This window comes from Lethenteron reissneri, chromosome 11 (assembly GCF_015708825.2).
Source record: "Lethenteron reissneri isolate LAM-NWPU_2019-01 chromosome 11, ASM1570882v1, whole genome shotgun sequence".
In the NCBI taxonomy this organism is placed as follows: Eukaryota; Metazoa; Chordata; class Hyperoartia; order Petromyzontiformes; family Petromyzontidae; genus Lethenteron; species Lethenteron reissneri.
This window is the reverse complement of record NC_083789.1, coordinates 8,791,411-8,810,757: the sequence shown is the minus strand read 5'-3', so window position 1 is coordinate 8,810,757 and position 19,347 is coordinate 8,791,411. Positions and strand designations below refer to the sequence as shown.

Genomic DNA, 19,347 nt, shown 5'->3' with positions numbered 1-19,347 from the left:
TGCCCGTGTAACAAACGTGTTGATTCGCGCCGTTGGCTTCACGGTGCACGTCAAAGATCCCCCTGATGTCATAAAGGGTCCAAATTTGCCTAATTTTAAATGAACCAGCAGTGTCTTCATCTTCTTGGTTCTTTCGGTAAAGTCACGTAGAAGGGAAATAATAAAATAATAAAAATAAAATATTATAAAATCATTCTCACGACGTTTCGGCCACAACGCAAGCAGCCGTCCTCAGGTGAAGAACAGGTCTGTCGGGAAGACAGCGTCTGAATGAAACACCCCAGGCTTGGAGCGTATATTTAAGCTGGGTTGGAGGACGGCTGCTTGCGTTGTGGCCGAAACGTCGTGAGAATTATTTTATTATGTTTTATTTTTATCATTTTATTATTTCCCTTCTACGTGACTTTACCGAAAGAACCAAGAAGATGAATCCCTGCAGTCACGAAAGCTTTAAATCGAAAAATTGAACCAGCAGTGCTCAATTTGGATTTTACAATAGCAATCATCGCCCCCTACTGGCAGACTATTGCCCCAGGTCATTCTTGCAAATGAGACTAAGCTGGTCTCTTGAGGTCTTAGCTGGTGTTAAATCATTACAAACGTACCAATTTAAATCATACCACCGTTGCTTCCAGAGATGTTGACTTGAATTCCGTAAACTTTGTAAAAAGCAGGCATAATACCTATTTACACCCCCCACCTCCTCAACGTAAATAAATTGTTGCAATACATGATGTTATTCGATTAAAGAATCGATTATTTTCTTAAACATATCTCTGAATTACCTCTCTCTTTCACTGCTTTTTTTATTTTAGTTTTTTACCGTTTTGCCAGCTGCATTTATCCCAATGTGACATGAGCACGTCATTTTTAAAATCTAATTTCCATGAATTTCACGCAATAATTTCTCACGTGCACGATTTAATGGATGTATCGCGAGTGCACAAATCTATCTTACTTGATGAATTTACGTATCTTTAACATGCCTGTTAAATAGTATTCAATTGTTGAGAAGGATGAGGTTTCAACCGATGTATTCTTTATTCGCCTACAAATGTCTTGTCATCTCCACACACACACAATCATATTTCATCATCGGTAGTGTAAGCACGTTGTGATCCAAAACAAAGATGGACCATTCCAATTTTTCTTTTGCAGAATACTCTTTTGTATGCTATTTGCTTAGCAACCAGTAATAACTGAGCAATCTTAGTTACAATTACGCAATAACATATTTAGAGACAGCTTAAAAGCTTTATAAATTATGATTTAAAGCTTTCGTGACTGCAGGGATTCATATTCTTGGTTCTTTCGGTAAAGTCACGTAGAAGGGAAATAATAAAATAATATAAATATAAAACAAACAAAAATTCTCACGACGTTTCGACTGCAACACAAGCAACCATCATCAGGTGTGTGGATGATGGTTGCTCGTGTTGCAGTCGAAACGTCGTGAGAATTTTTCTTGTTTTATATTTGAAGCTTTATAAATGTTCATAAAGTTGACTTTGTCTGTTTTATGCGATTCTTAAGAATGTTTGATTGCTGCACTTTTTCCATTTTCCTAAAAAAACAATCGTTAAGCAACGCTTTGTATTTAATTTCAAAGGAATGCTGTTGTGGTGCGTTTCCTAGCACATTGGATTTGCACATTCGATTTGGGAGCCACGGTGGCGAGATATTAACTATCTCGCCTGCTATACAGGAGATCGTGGGTTCGATCCTGACCCTGACACCTGTATATATTTAGAGTTTGCATGTTCTCCCCGTGGTCGCATGGATTTTTCTCCAGGCCATCCGGTTTTTCCCTCCACATTTAGAAACATGCATTTGGAGTATTTGGCTGCTATAGATTTCCATACGATAAGCTTCGTTGAGATATCATTTGTGGCCAGATCGCTTCTGAAAAAGAGCTACATAGCTCAGTGGGCCTTACCTGGTAAAATAAAAATAGTTTAGTTTTAGTTTATCAATCCAGAGGTTGCTGGTACAATCTCCTGGCACAGCAGATCCCACAATGGTACAAGTCTCATAAATTCCTCCACCACCGTAAACTTAGTTAGTCGATTGGCTGGTCACGTACATGGTGGAGAAAAGTGTAGGTGCTCCTACCTCTTCCAAGACGTCTAGCCAGCGTGGAAGAGTAGGCCGAAAGTTTCTCCTTCAGAGGGGCTCTCAAATGTTCCATGGAGTGGAGGCCATTCCGCCAGCAGTGGAATGAGTAAGCTATTGCAGGGCTGCACCTTTATTTTTTAAATAGTTCGTTATAGCCTGTGTGGTTTGCGGGGTAAGCAGCACAGCCTGGAATCTCTCTTCTGTCACTACCCAGCTGCTGATGGCCAGGCTTGTGGCTTATGTGTTATTACAGGGAGGGGGGGAGAAATAAAGTCGATAACAGTCACATTAATTAGGCTCGAAGTTTATAGGATTAGGGAATAGGGACAATGTGGTCTTGTGACAAGGGCCACCTTGTTGCCGGCTGGTCACGAGCACGATTTTCTCATATTGCGGTTGTGGAAAAATGACAGCATGTCTCCGAGCCTCGAATAAGCCTTCTCATCAAATTAGGAATATATATCTCTCTTTAAGCTTGGGACCATGCCTACCTCTCTCTCTCTCTACTGCCAACTCATCTCTTAATTGCCGTATGAGCTACTCTCATGGAATAACATATTCTGCAGTGCTGCACCATCGCTTGGTTCACCTTGACGCAGTGGTCCCTCCCCCCCCCCCCCCGACAATTCATTGAATAACGTAGAATGCATAAAGTGTACACAAACAGAATTCTATATACGCAATACACACTTATAGTGCATCTGAACAGGGTATGTAATTCAAGCAGAGAAGTATAGCTTGACATTTGGACCGAATAGCGTTCATATTTACATTCGGAGGACCAAACGTGACAACACACAAATTCCGTGTGTATTTTTACGATTATATTAATCACCACATACAAGGTCGATCATGCAGTAACATCATCGTGGAGAACGCTCTATATAATTGTTAAAGACAATTTTGTAACCTTCAGCATGATACGAATAACAATAATTTTCAGCCATTTGTCAATCCACTGCTCGGATGAAGGCCTTCCTATAATGCGTCAGTGCTGGGCGTTTTGCTTGACCACAACTTCACCACCACTGATCAGCGTGGGTTGGTTGAGGATGCAACTCTGGAGCCGGTTCAGATGTCACTTGCCACCTTTGGCCAGGACTCGAACTCGGTTTGCTGGATTCGTCCATACGGAGCACAGTGCCCTAGCCACTAACCCACCACGCCACCGCTCCACCACAACCTTTAGCACGCCGGCTCTTAATTCTGGGACGACGTGTACCTTAGAGACAGGCATTTATTACGTGAATTGTCTCATCGCACATTAACAAGTGACAAGTTAAGGTCAGAACCACTTTTTTATGATTTGGCACTATTGCCGCGTACAACGTGAGCCGCATATTTCAACACGGCACGGCCAGAGTAGTTTGTTTAGTGGCGGCGCAAGGTATAAGCCAACTTAGCAAAAAATTCGTGCTCCAAGTAGCTGAAGGGACCCCCGAATGCATGACAAATAGGGGTGCATCAAATATTATATCAAATAAAAATCCTCATAAACATAACGAGATCATTAACATAACCAAAGCAATTTATCCCTGTGATGCCTTTTTAAATCCTTTATATTAAGTTCACTTGCTTGCTTGCTTGCGCGCTTACGACCGTGCAAATATTTCGGTCGTTTTTTAACCCACTTCCCGTGATCCAATCGAGCTGACATTTTGCACACAGACTCGTTGTGCGTGACAATTTATTTCCGTGAAATTTTTTTTCCATAACTTTACACTTTTTAGGAAAAAAATATATATATTTCATTATCAATTGCTTAATGGTGGCAGGCAATCATCTGACCCATAGGTGGCAGCCATCTCAAGCCAGAGGACGAGAGGACTCTAGCCGCCACGCATATAAAGGATTTATAGTGAAAAACTTTGTTTTTACGGGTTAATTTTTTTGTTTGTGTCTCCCTTCGATCATCTCACTACAGTACATCTCGTTGTATTGTCGACATGTCTCGCATCTTGCAAAATCTCTTCTTCATAATGAAGGTTTTTGGGTTAGATCGCGTTATTTATAAATGTTTCGTAACCCTCCACCACCCGACACGGCCAATCAGCAAAAAAAGTGTCACGTTGACAAAAGACAAATAGTTCACTACTTTAGCCCACCGGTGTGTTGAAGAGGGAATCCACAACATTTACAGTTTTTGAGTCCGACGTTTCGCTGGTAATTACATCCAGCATCATCGGGCAATTTGCTGATTGGCCGTGTCGGGTGGTGGAGGGTTACGACACATTTATAAATAACGCGATCTAACCCAAAAACGTTTATTATGAATAATATTGGTCGCGAAAGCCTACATGATATCTCTTCTGTTATCTCACTCGGATTTTATGAATTGAAAAGGCACCCCTCCCCCTTCCCCCAATAGGCCAGGAGCACCACTGGGTTTGTTAAAGACAGCACCCTGAGAGCTTCCCTCCTCCTGCAGCCCATCAGCCACCAATCTCCAGCCACATCCCACTATTCAGTAAGCCTCGCGCAGTTGAGATTGTCAAATAAAAGCATCCGCAGCATGGAAGACTGGGCCATAATCAACAATCCCGCTGTATTCATTCAAGATGTTTTCAAGAGGCGCTGTGTCGATGAATGAGTTACTGTGATCGCTACCAAGGCTGGGAAATAAACTCGGGCCACCATAATTAAGCCTGACCCATGAGCGATTCCTCAAAGACACGTTCACAAGTTCCCTAAAAACTGCCACTCACCCGAGATGCCATTTCAATTCTGGCATAAACACATTGTGCTTACTGTGCATAATCTAACGTTGTGTGATAAAAAGGTTAGAATAATTTATTTTAGCGAAAAAAATCAAACCTGATTTACTTGTCAGAATGTAACTTCACGATTACATGATGTGATATAAACTCTGTTACTTTGACTTAATGTCTACATTTTATTATACTTATAACACTTTGCTTTTATTGTGTACTTTTTTCTGCTGGCATATGCATCACAATTTAGATGAAAAGCTCTTGATATGCATTTACAATATAATTGTAAATTAATTTATGCAAAAAAGTTCCCTTATTACCGTGATGGGATTCCACTTAGAAATGCTGCGGGGATTATGAAAAAGACACATTATCAAAAGTGAAAAAAAAATATGTAACTTTCAGTGATAAAAATAGTTCACTAATGGCATTGCTATCATGTAATGTGCCACATCAAGAGCGTCCTTGCCTGACTTTGAGTGCAATTGTGACATTTTGTTCTTAAATTTGCAGGGCTCTATCCGAAATTCAAAATCATAGCACTGAGAGTTTGAGTCATTTATATGGAACAGATCCTACAAAGTGTGCCCAAAGGGTATGTGAGACTCTGTCAAAAGATCAGAGAGCAAGAGGAAGGTTAGAATGCCGGTGGTGTTACTTTGAGAAGATGAAACTTAGAAGAAGCCCACAGAATATTTGTGCAAAGGCGTGAGTCCTGTCAGCCGGCTATCAGTCACTTGTGACTCAAGGACACACGCGTGGCCTTAATCAAGATTTTTAGGATAGCAGAACATTCATTCGGAAGCTCAGAGAACTAAACAAAAGCAAGCTCAAGGAATGAAATGTCAGTGCTTGTTCTGTATATCATGTGGCTTGCCACTCCCCCGACGTGCCAATGTGTGCTCTCTGCGGGAACCGGTTAAAACACTTGGATTGAGTAAGGGCAGAGGAGAATGCAACATTTGGGTATACATAGTCCTTCCCCCACACCTCTGATTCGCACGGTTGGCTACGTACGGTACAAAAGAAATTCAACATGAATACACTATATGCAATGTATTTATGATTATTGTAGAATATTGCCTTCCAAGGACATGATACAAAAATAGAAATAAATACTATACATAATACGACCACCTATTGATATCACACACAAGGTCTCAAAATGATATTGTTTGCATTGCCGTAGGTAGGCATCTTCAGTAGTCAATGTTGCTGCATGCTATAAGGTCAGTGGTGAGACTTGAGTTAGTAGGGCGTGTGGGCTCCGTACCACGTGTGTGAATTCATAACGTATGAAATGGGCCGACGGCATGGTGAAATGGCATTTCATAGCAGAGAAGCACCATTGGGTATTCAAAACGCAGAGCTGCATCAAAGAATAGCAATCAGCATGCCTGTGCGATTTAAAGGCACAATCCAATGCCAAGGCACAGGGGAGAGACGCGTGGCATACCTACATTGTCTTAATAGACCATGCCGCACTGTCCCTGTTTGCAAAAGCCCTGGCCGAGGGCAAGCATCAGCACTCATCCTCTGTACCCTCAAAGTCTGAAGGACAGGGGCACAGCTGGAAAAAGCTGAGGGTGAAATGAGAGAACCATCCGCCAGATACAGCCAGCTGCATTCCATATTTCATGGGAATAGAAATCCTTTTCAGACTCAGCAAAAACATTATGGCAGCAGAAAAGGGAATCAAGTCAATAAAAGGGACCGGTGAAATGGCTGGCTGTGAATAAATCATGAGTGTGATGGCTTCGTGCTGGCATGCCAAACTGCATCCAACAGATTTATGGATCATTACGGAATGATGGCCAGAGCAGGTCTATTTAAAACAGAGGAATATAAACGACAAACGACTCGCTTTTTTTCTTTTAAAATCCAATCTTTGACAGAACACTCAAAGATCCGCTGTTTTCAAAATATATAGCTTGGAAGGGGAGCTTTGCCTATTGATTTTAAACATTTGGCTGTGCGGTTGGGTAGAGGCTGCGTGTTAGAATAAAAAGCAGATGAGAAATATTTGTGAAATGTTAGTGTTTTGAATTTTATAAAGGGCTAACAAAGTGAGATAAATCGGAAGCAATTTCTGCTGGAAGGTGCTACATTATGAATGGTATTTTTAGCTGCATTAGGCCTGTTGTGTAAGGCACATAAAAAGAAAAACGTTGTGGTATGAGCTGCTTTTTTTTAGAAGCACAAGCGGCAGACTTTTATCAGTTTTCAGCAGGGAATATACACAGGACCATGTTTCTGTGCATGAGGCATATTCATTCCAAGTCAAATAAAATACTGGATGTTGTACTTCTATATGAATATAATTATTTTATATAATTTCGCGTGATAACTCTTTCGCAATCAAAAAACGTTGAACGAAAAACATTCTATTTGTGGCTTATGATGGAAATATTTTCCCGTGCACCAAGCACACACTTGTTTGTTATGTACCCTGCTCAATGGAAAAACACAACATTGCTTTAATTAGCTTCATGAAGCATTGAGGATAGATGATTGAATATGTAATCTATCAGAGTCAACCAGCGCCGCTGCCTGTGACGGTTACCACACTGGAGTTGAAAGCCAGAGGTCGCCGGTTTGGTCCCATCTCCCGGCGCGGCAGTTGAAACAACGATGCAAGTTTCTTATATCTGCCCCCCTCCGCCCCCCGCCCTCTGTCGACCCAGCAGTGCCAATGTGCACAGCACATGTAGTCAATTGTCAGGTCGCGCGTGTGGTGGGGTCAAATGTGAGTACTCCCACAACCCTAATGCAGGAACGTCTTGGCTAGTGTGGAGCAGGCCAAATATCAACCAAAATTCATGAGAAGGACAAAGCAAAAATCAGACCGCCTTTTTAGATCAAAGAGATACAGTTCCAGATATCACATTTAATGAAGTAAACACTTCCCTTAGCGGTGTGAGCAAGGGAACACTCGTGGATCAGATGCTATAACCGTAGACATCATCAAAGAAGTGGGACCAGCTATTGGAACATTTGCATATCTCTTTCCTAGATATTTAAACAGAAAAGAAACACCTTCATTGTGGAATGATACTCATTCTTGTATTGTAAGTGGGAGACAAAAGTGGCATGAAGAACTACAAGCCCATTCATCTCTTTTCGCACATATATAAATTATTCAAGGTCACTGGCACAGAACAATGAACAATATAGAAGCCAACCAACCATGTGAGCAAGCTGGATTTAAGAAAGGTTTTTCTACCATGGGAAACAACTGGAAAATCGACCACAGTATGTAAGGCATTTTGACGACTGACTGGTATAGAAATTCTGAAATAAATGAGGGAGCAAGAGCAGAACGGAGTGCTTTTAGGATATTTAAATTGATAACATGGAATAACATTCCAATGTGCCTAACACAGAAAGTTTTCCATCAGTGAATATTACCGGCGATGACAAATAGATTGGAAACATGGCCAATGAAAATAAAATGGAAAAGGAAGGGTTGAAAATGCGCAAAGAAGCATGCAAAGGTGCAAGCTTGCAACTATATTGTGAAATGGAAACAAGAACGCATGGATAACAGGACAAACACAAATTATAGACAACATTAACTGTTAAGAAAAGTAAGAGTGCCTGGCTTAGGACACATTGCAAGAAGGGTTGATTGCCATTCGTCAAGGCTGACGATGGATTGACAGGCGAAGGAGGAAACACGGCTGAGAGCACCGTCACTGTGGAGATGGAGCGATGAGATTGGCGAGTGTGCAGAAGGTCGGTGAATTGTTGCATCGCGCGACCATGATAGATGGCGGCGGCTTGCGGAGGGCCTCGATCCAACAGCGGATAAAGCACGGCTGACTACGCCGACTGACGATGACATTTTTGAAAACATCCTTGCAAAAAGTTTTGCACGCACCAAAGTCAAAGTCGAGAACCTACAAATCAACACAGGACTGGATTAGCCTGCTATGCTATTGCACGCTTGAACTTCAAAACAGTACAAGCATTTGCGTTTGAAATACACTCTCAATATAAAGGAGGGCTCTTATCACTCGCACACTGACGCCTGTGCTGTTATTCATGGGTAGCTGTATATTGGATGTCCTGTACTGGCTCCCTCAGCGGCTGTTAACATTTTCATTATTTTTCTAACTTTATGGCCCATTATTTTAGCCCTCGCAGTTTGTTATCTTGCTTCGTTGAGCAAGACAGCTCTTTTTTTTAATTGGTAGATTTTCACCAAAGCACATAACTGTGCATCGAGAAGAGCTGGGCACATGCTCAACCAACAATAGATTGGACCCCTATAACTGGTATTAAACTAATGAGCAAAGTTGAAGAGAGTAACTGCATGAAATTTAACAAGGAATATATTTTATTGCCCCCTGTTAATGCGAGTCTTAAAGACGACTTTTCGTAAAAGCCCGTGTTCACAGACTCGCAGAAAAATTCACGGCCAAGCTTGTGGGGGCAAACACGAGTCGGCCAACATTTTCCAAAGGCTCCGTGCTCGTTATGATGATTCCTTGAGGATGCATTCATCACCCAATTAACTGTAGCTGGATGCATGTTGTGTGCGCGGATGCTCTTGGCTTTTTAAAAAACACGCATTACACACACAGGCTAAACAGCTAATTCTTCAGTTCAGGAAGCTTACAATGAATGAGCTCATCGTAATGTTGTATTACAAATAGGTTGGCTAGAAAGTTTTCTGAATTTAGTTATTTAGCGTGGTACAAATCAGAGTGCCCTTACAACAATGACCTTCAACTGTTTAATAATTGCATTTTAAAAAGATCACTGAATCTATGAAATTATTAGCAACACATTTACAAAAATATATTTGTTGGAATCCCACTCACAACCAATAATAGTGGTGAATATTGAACTGGGCTCAGGCCTATTCTAGGTTGAATCAGCATTAAATGAATATCTGTTGCGGTGAGGCAACATCAGCACTGCGGAGACAAAGGCGGCCGGGTGTGCTGCTGGCCACCCACCCGCTCACGTGTCTTGCCGACCTTCATAGGTGGTTGCGAACAGCACTTGTACCAACAGTCTGTTAATGAGTACAAGGTGGATCTTTGTATTTTTTAAATATCTATACACATACGCACGCGCCAAAGCTCAAAATTGCTTCTGCAAACTACAGCATTCTAAAAAGACGTGACACCATCTCCATCACATCATCAATAGGCTCACAAAGTCAAAGTGGCAGTAACATTAGAGGTCAAAACAAATGAACAAAATTGCCATAAATGGAACCGTTAAGCTGGAGCACTGAAGCATTTAAATATTGAATCCATAATGAACATTAAATGTAAACGTCTTTCTTTCCGAGCGTAGGTGCAGGCCTTGCTGTTTCTTTACGACTTCATTTAAGAGGCTCTACTTCTGCCCATGTTGGTGAGCGCAGCATTTACATGTTTCCGTATTCCACCCGACCTCTCTGCATTAAAGTAGCAATTACCTTACAATGAGGGCACAAGACATGTCTTCATATTACAGTGACTCGTACAAAGTAAACACATTCCTCATCGTTTAGTTTTGCCTCACATCGAAACTTGCGGATGTTTAAAGTGGGCCATTCACCTGAATTGATTGCGAGAGAAGAAGTAATTTGTGCAAGTTTCTGCACAGATGCAGACAATCTTCAGTCAAGCTCAGTGTAAGGTAAGAGGCCATTATGAACACCCAGATATTGTCGTGAGAAGGAAGTTTTTTTGATGAAGGTGAAGCAATCTAATAAAGTTTCAAGCAGTTTCTAAATTAATTACTACCAATACAATGAAGGTGAAATAGAAGTTCTTCTTACAATATCCATTCGTCATGAATAATGCTGTTTTCAAGCGAAAGATGGCAAAAGGGTATTATGGGGGGTAAAAATTATATCGCCACAATCAATGGTAAAAGAGACGTGTGCCACGAACAAGGGAAGCTGTAGATTTGAAGCTTTCGTGACTGCAGGTAAAGTCACCTGATGACGGAGACTTGTGTTGCCTCCGAAACGTCGTGATTTTTATTATTTTATTAATTTTAATTTCATTTTTTTACCTACGTGACTTTACCGAAAAAACTAAGAGTATAAGGGAAGCTGTCCTCAAAAGTTTTCCGTTCAGCAAACGGCTCTAAATCAAAGTTAAACGTTGGCACAAAAGAGGAGGACATTTTATTACTTCATTTGCCATAGCCATAAACACGTGCCGAGTTAACTGCTTATCAGATCCGATACCATTTAAAAATTCCTTTTTGTTTTAGTACCTTATTAAAGGGCTTAATCCAGACATCACGTGCAGTGATCTAGTGGCGCGCGGGTCAGTGTCAAAGCTGTCCACGCAACGTGCGTTTCTTGAGCCGCGCGTCCTTTTAGACTCACAAAACAAAAGCCGCCGCATTTCAACGAAAATGCGTTCAGTGGCGTGATGGCACTCACCTGTTGTGAGAGCTGTCGTGTCACTCGGGGCGGACTACGTGGTGTGGCGGGGTGGTGTACCGGCTTTTAACGTTTTTTGCCTTCTTTAGCAATCACCCATTGACGTACACTAAGCTAGTGGCGCTTAAGCTAGTGAGTGCGCCTAATGAATGACGACCGCAAGGAGCTAAGGAGGGGAGACGCTCGCAAGGCTTAACACGTCCGGCAATCACGAACCCGCAACGGAGAACCCTGCCCGTGATAATCATCGCTGCCATCTGGTTATCCTCTATCGAATACCGTGAGCTCCAACCCTGTCCGGGTTTTATTTTTATTTTTAGACAACGACGTCAAACAGGGCAGCGTACGTGTGTGTGAGGCCCCGGCAGTGGCATTCTGGTTAAAATAGTGGACAAAATGACACAACATTTTCTGAAAACTACTCAAGCCTTTGAAAGAATATTCATGGGTAAACACAGGACATTCGTCCTTTCCATTTACCGGAGATACCCATTGACATTAAATTGGTTACACACTGACCAATGGTGTCAATTGTGTGTTTTTTATTATTGTCCCTCTGCTCTGCCCAATGTCTATGTTTTGACACTATAAACGCCAGATTGTAGACCACAGCAGGCTAGGTTCGCCAGCTTTCTGCGAGCCCAATACAAAGCGTGACCACTTCCAAATGTGCACTCTGGTAAATTCTGAAATGATGTGTTAAGAACATGACGACTGCATGACAGTGAAATAACAAGCGTTATGGTGCTGAACAATAAGGCTAGCTGAATGACAGCTACGAGTAGTTAAATTTTCGAAGGCTGAACTTCCCCTCTCTAAATGCCTACAAAGGTAATTTTATTTTCAAGCTGTCTGCAATAGTTGGAGGTGGGTGGACATCATGCAAAAACGAGTACAATTAAGTGGCGAGAATCACAGCATATGCAAATATACATTGGGAGTGAGAACTAGAGCAGATTGCATGCTGGACAAACGTGCAAATAGTAAAGTTACTAGTTCTGTTTCGCATTTAACCTTTTATTTAAAGTGTTCTTTAACAGTTAACCGTGACTATTCTGCGCCCCTTATTGAGTTGATGGATGCCCCTGGTCAGATGGCTCAGTGGGAGATCGAGAGCGGCTAGCAATCAAAAGATTTCGAGTTCGAATCCTGGTTCGGGGGTTCACTCAGTCCACCATCGCTCCAGGATTGATAAACAATAAGTACCACTTTTACGGCGAAGTCAACAGTGGTTGTCCTATAAATAGATGTGCCCCCGGCTGCCATACGAATGTGGAATTTCCACCACTGGCTCTGCAGGGCAGCAAACAGAGGAGATGAGCACCAATGCCTCCATGCTCATTTGAGCGGCAGGAGATCGCTTTTGACGTTTGACTTTTTTTGTTTATACAAGGTCACGCTACAGTTTTTGGCACAATCCTAAGGAACTCACCGAGCTGAGCGAGTCCCGCGTGGGTGGGCGGTTGTGCCGAGGGGTGGCGGAGGCTATGGTTGTGGAGATCTCCATGAAGGTCATGGAGCGGTCGGTGGGGCGTACCGTGGCCGATGGCTCGGTGCTGAGGATGGAGGGCACGTCGCCCACAAGGCGAACGTTGCCCTGCGTCTTGATGTTCGGGTCGTTCTTGGCCGTCAAATGGAGCACCTGGAGGCCATTGTAGTAGAGGCCCGCAAGCTGGCCCTGGAAGGGGCGCTCTCTGTCTTGCCCGCCAATGGTTATCGTCGCTTGGCTGTTGAATATGGTCAGCTGGCGCCCTGCGGAGAAGCGGAGCAAGCGCAAGTCAGCGGTTGCGGGCGATTCGGCCGCCAAGATTGCGCTTTGCAAACATCGCTTCAGGTCTACTCGTCGTCGTTACGTAAGCGTCGCTTCAATATCCAACCAGTGGCTTCGCAAATTTTGAACGATATCATCGCTTGATGATTTACATTTCATGGAAGTAAAAAAAAGTCATTCTACAAATATAATATAGAGCAAACACTTTGGTTCTTAGAAAGCGCGAAATTAAATACCCATAAACTACAAAATTCTTCTTCTTGGTTCTTTCGGTAAAGTCACGTAGAAGGGAAATAATAAAATAATAATTAAACATAATAAAATACAATAAAATAATAAAAATAAAACATAATGAAATACAATTGTATTTTATTATGTTAAATTTAAATTATTTTATTATTTCCCTTCTACGTGACTTTACCGAAAGAACCAAGAAGATGAATCCCTGCAGTCACGACAGCTTTAAATCGAAATTTACAAAATTCTTACTCATTAAACAAATTACTGTAACTTTAAGGATACATTTCTCAATATAAAACTAACGAATAACATGATTATGAATCTTTGGAGGTACATGAGATGTAATTTATTGCATCATTTCATGGGTAAGAAGGTGGCATGAATTTGTGAGGCTGTAATGAATAATGACACAGCAGTGTCAGGTTATAATGCACTATGTCCAATATGACAGCGACTTATTTGGCCTTAAGGAACAGGCAAGTCAGGCAGCAAAATATCAGACTTCCACAGTTGGCTGGGAAGAAAAAAACCTAATAGGATGCCTATCAGTAAATTTTCCATGAGCCCCAATCTGATATAATGCACCTGTGTGTTTGTTTGCCTGGGGAAAAAAATTGGAATAATGCGATTTGATTTTTTACGTAATATTGTCATGCTGTAGTGATATTCATCATCTGAGCTAGAACCCTATTTAAAGCCAGTTAAGAGTTGAGTTTTAAAACTTTTCATTGACTTTGCAATTGGGTTTTAGTTACCATTTAAAATATTACATATTGAGAGTCCTTGAAAACACAAGAGCTTTTATCGTTGCATAAGCATGTTTGTGATTGCCACTGTTGACTATTAAGGTTACTTTAATATAGCTTCATGTTCAATTATACACTACGGAGCAATTTAAAGAGCTTTTTGTAAAAAAAGTTGTTTAAATTAAATTGGTGTACACACCGTTTCATTATGAATAGAAGCTCTTGCAATTAATACAAGTTTAAATTGGGATATATTACAAATGGACATCAACAAACTGACATTGCCAAATTATTGTAGGCATCCTAAATGTTAATAAAAAATGTACATATTATTAAAAAAACAAATTAAAAGCTATTAAATGTTATGGCTCTTTAATTGTTCACGATTTCAAACAAGTTAAAGTAAACTAAATGACACGTGTATAAATTAACATTTATATCTTTAACAAATAGCCTGAAAAATCTGAACGTTTTATCATGATGCTGGCCCATTAATAGGGGCTTAAAACTCAACGGTGTGTCATCTATATATCTATTCAGCCTCTTTAGTAATTGGTTATTAACAACGCACTTTCGTGTGCAACTTGAATTGGAAGACAAATCAAAATCCAAACCAAAACAACGACGTTAATTTCAGCATGACTTACAATTAATCATATGAGCATTGGTGCATTATAATTTAAAAAGCAGGTTTATGTCAGTGAATGTTTAAACACGGTTACATCTGGCAGGGTTATGGGTAGCAGGAGTTATGCATGTTTACAGCTATAATGTTTAGGGTGGCAGAGTTACCTTTGTCGAGTAGCCAATCATCAACTACTCGGCCGAGCCGATATGGGATTCTCTGCCTGGCGAGCGCCAGGCGTTCGTTATCAATGTTACCTTTAAAGTTTAAAAACATATTTCATTGGTTAAAAAAAACCACATATGTCAAAGGTTAAAGGTTAAGACGTGAGTTAAGAGTTTACAAAAAGGTCATAGAAAATTACTTTTAAAAATGTTTAATGTCTCATACTCCAGGTTATTAAGGCATTTTTAGAAGAGGAACTTTTTTTTGGCAAATTTATGTTCATTTAACATGTTTTTGGGTCGTGTGAATGAATCACACATTAGTTTATTATTTAAAGTTTTAAACAGCATTCTGCCATTTTATATATTTTTTTATCGAATCGTTAATTCTGTTTAGAAGAATGTTTTATTATTGTTCTTTCTACAACCTTTCTGTTTTTCTTCGCTTCAAGAACAAAGGGATTTTTTGACAAGTTCAGCGTTACAAACAATTGTTTACATGAAACATCACGACAGAGCACGTATTAATAAATAAGGCTTAAACATTTGACATTTTAGAGACCTTATACACTTTTAAAATTAAAAGTAACACAGATGCACAGTGCCCGTTTAATCTACGAGTTAAACCATTTACTTTGAAGTTAAAGAGCACTTTCAACATGAGCACAACTCAAAATAAAATATGCCGTGCAAAGTCAACATACCAAACAGCCAGTTTGTGGATTACACAATCCTCTGCAACATGTTAAGGCATTGTAAAATGTTATTTGATCTGTTATTATTTATTTAGGAACGTCCTCGTAGTATTTGCTAAAAATGTGTTTATCGAGTTATGTGAGTCATGGACGCTGGCGCGAATGTTAATGTATTACACATTGATGTTCATCACAATAACATTTCCATACACTTCACAATGTAAACACTCCTGCACTAATGATGCATGGCGAAAAAACATTAACAGATGATTTGTTTACTTGAAGACTGCTATATCTTCACCCCTTTATTGATGATCAATTTTACTAAATACATTTAACCGTAACTGAAGGGACACACTAAGGCTGCAGAGAGACAGAGACCAGTGGCAGCCTAGGACAGACTTTGAACGTGGGGGCTTAAATGAGGATATTTTATCAGCTGACCAGGGCAAGAGAGGTCAAGGGGCAGCCCTGCAATTGCTTGCTCAAGCCACTGTTAACGGATGAGCCTCCACTAGAGGGAGCTCAAGAGGCCCCTTCTAGTGGGTATTTGGCCTACTCTTCCATGCTGGCCAGACGTCTTAGAACATATTGGAGTCTCCATACGTTCACCCCAAAATAGACAACCTTCTTCTCTTTGACTAACTGCGGTGTAACCCATTTACACTACTAGATGGACAAAGGCGGTGGAGTTTAAGAAACTTGCACCATTGTTTCAACTGCCGCTTGTAATGTTTTGAAATGTTTAGCTAATTCCCTTATCACTGGAAGTGTGGGTAGAAAACAGCGTACCTGGAGAAAAACCACACAAACGAGGGGATAGCTATCAAACCTCAACACAGACTGCCGTTATAATACTATCATTGTACCACCTCGGGCAAATGCTCTAAATAATTAATCTACTGGAAAAAAGCTTCATACTCTTAGGTTTTTTCGGTAAAGTCGCGTAGGTAAAAATAAGTAATAAAAATAATAGAAATAAAATAATGTTATTTTTTATTTTATTTCTATTATTATTTATATTATTTGTATTATTTATTTTACCTACGTGACTTTACCGAAAAACCCTAAGAATATGAATCCTTGCAGTCACGAAAGCTTCAAATCTAAAAAGCTTCATGACTCTCTGTATATTAAAGTAAATTATATGCAATAGAAATGTATGCTATTCATCAAAATACTTCTGAAAACTATAATAAATTACTTTATATATATCTTTGGGGTGGAGTGATGGTGCAATAGTTTGCACATTTGCACTTTTAATCACGACGACCCGAGTTCGATTCATGGGCCAAGGCTACCATCATTAGCGAGTGATATGATCAGTATCGGTCCTGACCCCCAATGTCAACGACTTTTACTGACCAGCGTAGTGAAGTATAGTCAAACAGTCCCCATGATCGAAACTGCATGGCGAAGCCTTCATCCAACAGTAGCTTGCCAAAGGTCTGTACATTATTAATGGTAATCAAACTGTCAAAATGCTTTCTAAAACCATTTTTCTTAAAATGATGCTTACACGTGTCTAATGTGATGTATTTTTTAAAATTAAAATCGCAAGCGGAATATTCTGGGCTGCACTTTACATTTGGCTTATAATGTGCAATACATATTTGCTTGTTTCCTTAGCCTACCATAAACACTATAAATGAAGACATGGAAGAGAAAATGTTCAGGCATGTTATTCAATAGGGATTGAAAATGTCATTTTTGAATATTCATTAAAATTCTTAATGGCCTTAAGCCACAAGCTTTGCTCAGTTTGTAATTCTTGGAGCTAAAAAAAATACAATTATAATTTTTTTTATGGTTAGCAGTGTTGATTAGCATTTTTTTAACTTGCATCTGCTGAGCCTAATACATTAAGTTTATGACTGCCACTGGGTATGTCGTAATAACTTTTATTTCAAAGACAGATTAGGCCGGAGTGGAAAATTGTTCATGTTGGAAGGAAAATCAAGATGAAATAATTGCTTGTAAATATGCAACATCAATAACGACCATTCTTTGATGTTTTTGTAGAGAATATAACATTTACATGTACAAAAACTTGATTGGAGCGAGATTTAATTTGTACTGAATTATCAAGGCTGCAATGTTGGTTACATTATAACCCTCATCCTCAGCTTCAGGAGCCAATGTATCGTGTAGGTAAATTTGAAAGTGCAGCCCCCATAATGCCCTGTTCACGCCACTGATGACAGATGGGCCTCCGCCAGAGAAAGTTCTGAGAGCCCCTCTTGGGGGTAATTTGGCCTACTCTTCCTCACTGGCCAGACGTCTCGGAAGAGGAGGGATTACCCACAGTTGAAGGTATATTTACACAATGTATTGAATTGAGGCTTCTTAATTCAGTGAAATAGTCGGCACTCTGAATATGAAAGTTTTAGAGGCTATTTAATCACGGTCACGTATCAGCGACAAAAAATATACGTTTAAACCAATTGCCTACATAATATGTTGCAGACACTTCAGGAAAGTTTCGTATACAATGGTGCAGTAATTTGACAAAGTAATAGTTAACAGCGCACACAGTAGTTAAGTAACTGCAGTAGGGAAATCTATTTTACGGAGAGGAAAATATGCAAATGTCATAATCTTGAAAACGGCCCGAACAAGTAAAGCGTGCATGCGTATATATGATGGTGTGTGCATGTATTTTCATGCTTGTGTGCGTGTCTGAATGTAATTACATCTTTGTGTGCGTTCATAAAAAAAATATCATAGTCTTAGGAGTTTATATGAATGGCCCATTTGGCAAAAACAAATGGTCTCCTTAATAAAAGTGCGTTCAATCAAAACGCATGTGACAAGCACAAAATGGCCGCCTGGCTTTTGAAGCAGACAATACCAGCAATTGAAAAAAAAATAACAGTTTGGTATAAAAACATATTTCTAATAAAAAAAAAGACATTCTTAGTTAACAAGTAATATTCCGAATGTGCATTATCGTTTGTTAAATGACATTGCATGAGGTGTATTGGAATGTTAAGCTATGTTTTATTAAATTTATGCATGACCCTTCAAAGTGGTTACATCAAAAACTAAATCAAACTTTAATCTCTGCAGACTTACAAGCACGCTGTTTTACGATCAAAAAGTTTCAACGCATTTGTCAACACCTGCCCTGAAAGGTAAACCAATGTATAATAGGCACAACGAAATCTCGACTTGTTATTTTTTATTGTTATTATCTTTGAACCTATCCACGTGACTTTACCGAAAGACCCAAGAATGTGGGCACAACTGTGGTGCGGTGGCCCTTGATCGGAGCACACAGGGAAGTGTCGTTTACAGATGTGTCCAGTGTTGTTGGCGCTCATGCACCCCTGCCACTCAAGTATGACGACAATTATTTCAGTCTCCATTTCTTCATCTAGCCAGGAAAGTCACACTGAGGCGAAAAGACAAATTTTTCAGGAGTTTTTAGTGGAACAAAAACATTTCACCAATTGTTCTATAATCAAACACAAAAAGGATAGCACGTGTAACCACACGTGCTACGGGCTGCTGCCATGATCATCGTGCTAACTATTTTTTATCCATTTTCATTGAAAGCTGCCCTTTAAAGCCAACAACCTGTGAAATATGTTATTAAAATCTGAGGCGAGCGCAGCTGAGCCTGGAATAAACCGTGGCCTTAAGATCGCCCATTCCTGTGCGTGTGTTGCCTGGTGGACTTGCACTCACGATGGCCACTAAAGACATTTTTTACTTTGAGAGTTCGCTTTCTTGAACCGTATAGCTCTCCTCGTTGCGTTTGGCTGACTAAAAATAAAACCCCCAATCCTTTTGGATATGATCTAAGGTGGTGTTCTTTTTTATTTTCATTTCGTGGTCAATTTTTTTGTAATTTTCATCCAGATTGCGCTATCGGTGTCAT

General features: G+C 40.2%; 1 protein-coding gene across 23 annotated transcripts in view; it reads right to left on the bottom strand.

Annotated features, from left to right (window-relative positions):
- LOC133341416 (neurexin-1-like) overlaps window positions 1-19,347 on the bottom strand; it is a 395,989-nt gene that overhangs the window by 39,901 nt on the left and 336,741 nt on the right. For 13 of the 23 annotated variants that reach the window (XR_009755044.1, XM_061550005.1, XM_061550006.1 and 10 more), the window contains 2 exons: window positions 14,773-14,862; window positions 12,656-12,975 (listed from right to left, as the gene is read on the bottom strand). Coding sequence is in view for 22 of the 23 variants with exons in the window: in XM_061550005.1 (XP_061405989.1) it covers window positions 12,656-12,975; window positions 14,773-14,862 (410 nt within the window). In the remaining variant the exon portion in view is untranslated. The remainder of the gene's footprint in view (window positions 1-12,655; window positions 12,976-14,772; window positions 14,863-19,347) is intronic. The other 10 variants (XM_061550012.1, XM_061550017.1, XM_061550019.1 and 7 more) reach the window with 2 other exon arrangements.